Source organism: Monopterus albus, unplaced genomic scaffold, assembly GCF_001952655.1.
Source record: "Monopterus albus unplaced genomic scaffold, M_albus_1.0 scaffold180.1, whole genome shotgun sequence".
Classification (NCBI taxonomy): Eukaryota; Metazoa; Chordata; class Actinopteri; order Synbranchiformes; family Synbranchidae; genus Monopterus; species Monopterus albus.
Genome location: NW_018128060.1, coordinates 434,654 through 439,827, shown reverse-complemented (window position 1 = coordinate 439,827; position 5,174 = coordinate 434,654). Strand labels below are relative to the sequence as shown.

The following is a 5,174-nucleotide window of genomic DNA, read 5'->3' as shown; positions in this document are numbered from 1 at the left end:
ATGATGTCACTAAGCATAAAACATCTGTCTTTTGTATGTCATGGTTGCCTTTTTGTCAATTTGTTTTATATAAAAAAGCATTTTTTTCTATCCTTGAGTCTGTCCCAAGTCTAAGAAGGAATGTTAAAGCCAGCTCGTTTATTATTCTTTGTTGTTTATATCGTGTGGTTCCTAGGGTTTGAGTCGAGGTTGAAATGTTATTCACTGAATAATAATAATATGATTCTATGTACCCACGGACATCACATTGTTATTTTCCTTATCTCTTCTCTTTTTGTCGTGCTGTTTATTATTTATTCATTCATTATTGGGTTTTTTGTTGTTGTGTTTTTGTTTCCTTTTTAGTCGTGTCTGGTAAGTTGAAATGTCACCCGTCACCCTATTCACCGCCTTGACAGAGACAGGAAGCTGTCACAACCCCCTTCCATCCTCCTCCCTTCACCTCTCCACCCTCCAATCAGCATTCATGTTTTTGTTGTCATGGGCAACAGAGACAAAAGGACATTAATGGGTAAAAATATGGTCAGCTTGGGCCTTCAAGGTAAAGCCATACCATTTCATTCTATTAATTTCCCCTTTTATGCATTACCAAACACCCCATCTTATTCATGGATAAATTATGTCTGTATTTCAAATGACAGTTTTTAGATTGCTTTTCTTCAAGTATTACATGTCCCCAGTAAAAAGGATGAACGTTTCAGCTGATATTTGAGGACATATCCAGAGCCCCTTTTGAATAGTGGTGTAAATTGGTCTGCTTCTCAGCCTCCACATTCAGGGTGTGTCTCTTCACATGGACAGCCTATTAGACCAGCAAGGCCTAGTGTCACCATAAAGCCATGGCATGGATGACACTGGGCTATGACACTAAATTTAGTTTGACATGGAATTTGTCATTAGGATGCATGAATACTGCATCCTGGTTGAAGCCTGCACTATTGGAGGATGTCAGCATGGACAGATGGCTCAAATTTATTCACCATTTCCATGTAAATTTTAATGGTCCTTGCCCATGCATATGAGAGGGCATGGGAGTAACCGTTGTTTTTTCTATTCATTACATCTATGATACGCCTTTGAATTTGATCAATGTGCTATTTAATCTGCTCTGTCAATGATGCAGAATTTTAAAAGAAAGCTTGATCCCCTAACTAATCTGAATACATGCACCACAGCTGCAGTCAGCGTTCTTTTGTCTTTCATTCAGGCCACTTGTAACTGCAATATTATGTCAGCTATAATAATATACTCTGACATGTTTGTCTATTTAATGGCTAACCATTCTTATGACTGTCCTGCAGTGCCACCAGCATTTGTGGTGAGACCAAGGAACCAGGTGGTTGGAGTTGGCAGGACGGTCACCTTCCAGTGTGAGGCCACTGGAAACCCACAGCCAGCGATTTTCTGGCAACGGGAAGGCAGTCAGGTAAACAATATAAACCAGGATAAATGTTTTCATTTTAAAAAATGTTCTTTATACAGCATGCTCATTCAAAGTACTATTTTGTAGGCATAGTTCACTTCATAGATCAAGACAGGTGCTTACAAGCCATTTTGGAGTGAAAGCTTTAAGCTGTCTGACTGCATGTGATCTGTTTTCATCCCCTACAGAACCTGCTCTTCTCCTACCAACCTCCTCAACCCTCCAGCCGATTTTCAGTATCTCAGACAGGGGACCTGACCATCACTGATGCCGAACGTTCAGACATGGGATACTACAGCTGCCAGGCCCTCAACATTGCTGGCAGTGTCATCACCAAGGCTCTGCTAGAGGTCACTGATGGTAAGCAACCTTCTTTGAAACACAGATTCTGCAAACAGCAAAGATTCAGAGAGAATCGAAGGAAAACTAAATAAAAAGTTGAGTGGATAAATATTGGTATTTCCGATAATCTTTGGCTCATGAGGATTATGCTGTTCATCCGAAACGCTGTGGTTGTGCTGTAGAGCATATTAATATCCATTGTGAGGTTTATGAGGTATGGTCTGGCCTGTTCCATGTGTTTCTGTCAGAGGTAGAGACTCTCTGGTGCCTGTTCTGGTACCATGGTTCAGAATTTGGTTTTGCTGGCTTCACACTGGCAAGTCAGTATTCCATGGCTGACTTGCTGCTGTCTACCACTGGAAGACTGTGGGTGTGTGTTGAGGTCTGGATTGAGTCCTTTAATTACTCTGCTAGCCAGTCCCTGTCAGCCTGGTGGACAAACCTTGGTTTCATTTCCAACACTCCCACAGAGATCTGGACATCACTTATTTTGCCTATGACACAGATAGGTTCATCCCTTTTATTCTCCGAATGTCCTTCTTCATTTCAGGCATACAGTGGTATGCGCCGTCCTTCTCTCTCTCATTTTGTCATGCTCTCTAGATAATAATAACAGTTATTAAAGTGAGCAGGCTGCTCTGAGGCCACCACTTCTCCGCAGGCAGATCTGGTAATTACAGGTCATGCTGACAATGTTTTAGTAATTGCACCATCCTCGGCATAAAAGCAAAGACAAAGCAGCCCAGACATTACATGCCAGCATGGTTCTGAGGATCTGTGCAAGCATATAGTACATACATCGTGTGTGTAGGTATTAATTTGATTGCTCCCCTCCGAATGTACCTTACTAGTAAATCAGAGAGGCTGGCAGCAATGCTCATCAATAGCGCTATGAATAATAATTATAATCAGAGGGAGGCAGACATCCTATAGTAGGAACATGATGAATCACAGTAGAGACAAAAAAATATTGGCTACATGAAATAAAACTCTGTTTTACATCTTCTCCCTTTGCCTTCCCCTCTTTTCTCTGCGTTAGTCTTTCTGTCAAATAAATGCTTTCTCTCTGTGTCTTTGTTTTTTGGTTGAACACCCACGGTTCACAGGCTAGGAAGGAGTTTAAACATCCTTATGCTAATAACTGCCTGTTCTTTCTACAGTAGATGTTTTTATGCATTTTCCCCTTTGTTTTGAGGCCCTTCCCCCAGCCATAAGATTGTTAACCGCGAGCGTTCATATGCGTAGTGCCAGGCGCCTGTTAGAACTGCAGCGAGAAGACTGAAGCATCTGAAGCCCTTTTATTTTAATTACGCTGCTTTTATTTGGCTAAGTTTGGCTCCTGCTGCTGAATGATTAGAAAATTGCTTCCAGTTCTAAAACTTGGATTCAATTCCTCTCCCACTACCCTTGCAGTTTTCACATGCTTACATTGCTACACACTCTTTGTCAGAGTCTTACCATTCTCTGGCTTTTGTGTGTTTTCTCACACAAGCTGGAAATAATTGTCTTGAATCCTCTGTTCCTTTTGTCCCTTGTACATGGCATGAACACCTTCACAGTTTTTCTCCTTCCACCTCTCCACATAATTTCTCATTCTTCTTCCTTCTTCCACAGTTGTGTCCGACCGTCCACCACCAGTTATTCGAAAGGGCCCAACCAACCAGACAGTGGCTGTAGATGGCACAGTGGTCCTCAACTGCGTGGCATCGGGTAATCCGACCCCCACCATCCTGTGGAGGAAAGATAGCGTCTTGGTGTCCACACATGACTCCAGGGTCAAACAGCTGGACACAGGCGCACTGCAGATACGCTATGCTAAGGTACAGTAAGACGCCTGGATACAAGTACAAACATGCTCAGATCCCTTCATCAAACAAAGTAAACATACAACAGCACACCTGGTACTGTTCTAAGGCATTTGGAGTTCATTTGTAATTTGCCTATGAATGCATAAACATCCTTGTATTTATATAAAATATAATTGTTTTATATTAACATTTTCTATTAGGCTGCCTTTACTGTCTAAATCCACTGAAACAAACTTCAGAGTTGTACATATTACATCCATAGTGTGCTGGGCAAACCCCTGCTGGCTGGTAAATAAAGCATGTGTTCCCTGCCAGCAACCAGCCCTCTGCGGGCTGTCAGCCTGTTGTCGTGGGTTTGAAATGGAGTATGTGAAGTAGAACAGTCTGTAGTTTCTGTCATTCAGCAAGCACAGTGGGTTTTGTGTGTGAGCTCATGAATGTGTGTGTGTGTGTGTGTTTGAAATGGCAAGCTGTGTGATGGTGAACATGAGACAAGTAGGGGGTGCTGACGTGTCTTCCAGATGGAGGCATCACGGGGTCAGAGTTCATGTCAGTTTGTGGTGTTCTGATGAGTGCTGGCAGGTCTTGTGGTGACAAGATTGCGGTATGATTGGGCCACCAGTGCGAGGCAGGCAGGAGGGGATGTGTCTGAATCCCTTTCCTGCTGCAGCAGAGTGAACTACGCAGGCACTTTACATTAATGAACTTGTCATTTCTTCCTGACAACATTTTAATGATGATGGTTTGAATGAATGAGGTATTGTTATCGAGTTTTAACATTTTCTTACCTGCCAGACAAAAAACACCCCTTGAAAGTTATTTAGTTTATTTCTTTCTGGTCTTCTGTCATTATTTTGCCTATACACCAGAAATTATCCTTAGCATACAAATGGCAGCAGAATTATTTGTTGTACCCACAGACTTAGACTGCATTTAACAGAGCAGTCGTTTTTAAACATGCAGCAGTGTGAAAATATGATGTACACCTTTGCCAGCAGGGTAGTGTTTTGTGTTTTTCCAGCCTGTTAGCTAGCTCCATATCTCAGAAACCTGTCAGCTGATTTCAGATACAGGGTCTTTTTTCACCTCTACTTTCTCATGAACTACTGCACTTTGAATAAAGATTCTGGCACATTTTCCACATCATCTCTCACTGTGTGTATTTTGATGCAGATCCAGTTTTAATGCAGATCATTTCCCATTATTAAAATAACAAACTTCAGTCTTGGTCGTGAAAGAGGTATAAGCTCTGTGAATGTTTTCCATTGTTGTTTAGTTCCTGAACAGGCATTGAACTAAATCTAACATGTCTCTGAACTCCACTTTTCCCAACAAATTGACATCTTCAGTGATGATTCTCAGCACATCTGTTGTACAGAGCAGTCACTTCTATTTTTTTTTTTTTATTTAGAGGGACAGTAGACAGAGATAAAAGTCTCCAATTAGTCTATAATCGTGTGAAAATCTTTTCCATTTGACTAGGAATGGTCTGCCACTTGGCCTTTCCAGCTGCTTTCCCCTAGTTTCTGTTATGAAAGAGATGATATTGAGATTACAAGACAATGACAGCTTCCTACTATACACTCCATCAAAATGAGAGG

At 41.6% G+C, this 5,174-nt stretch overlaps 1 protein-coding gene across 8 annotated transcripts in view; it reads left to right on the top strand.

The window, feature by feature from the left end:
* robo1 (roundabout, axon guidance receptor, homolog 1 (Drosophila)) overlaps positions 1-5,174 on the top strand; it is a 306,681-nt gene that overhangs the window by 269,205 nt on the left and 32,302 nt on the right. For 7 of the 8 annotated variants that reach the window (XM_020616835.1, XM_020616828.1, XM_020616830.1 and 4 more), the window contains 4 exons: positions 346-354; positions 1,302-1,426; positions 1,612-1,783; positions 3,380-3,585. In XM_020616835.1, the coding sequence (XP_020472491.1) occupies positions 346-354; positions 1,302-1,426; positions 1,612-1,783; positions 3,380-3,585 (512 nt within the window). The remainder of the gene's footprint in view (positions 1-345; positions 355-1,301; positions 1,427-1,611; positions 1,784-3,379; positions 3,586-5,174) is intronic. The other variant, XM_020616829.1, reaches the window with a different exon arrangement.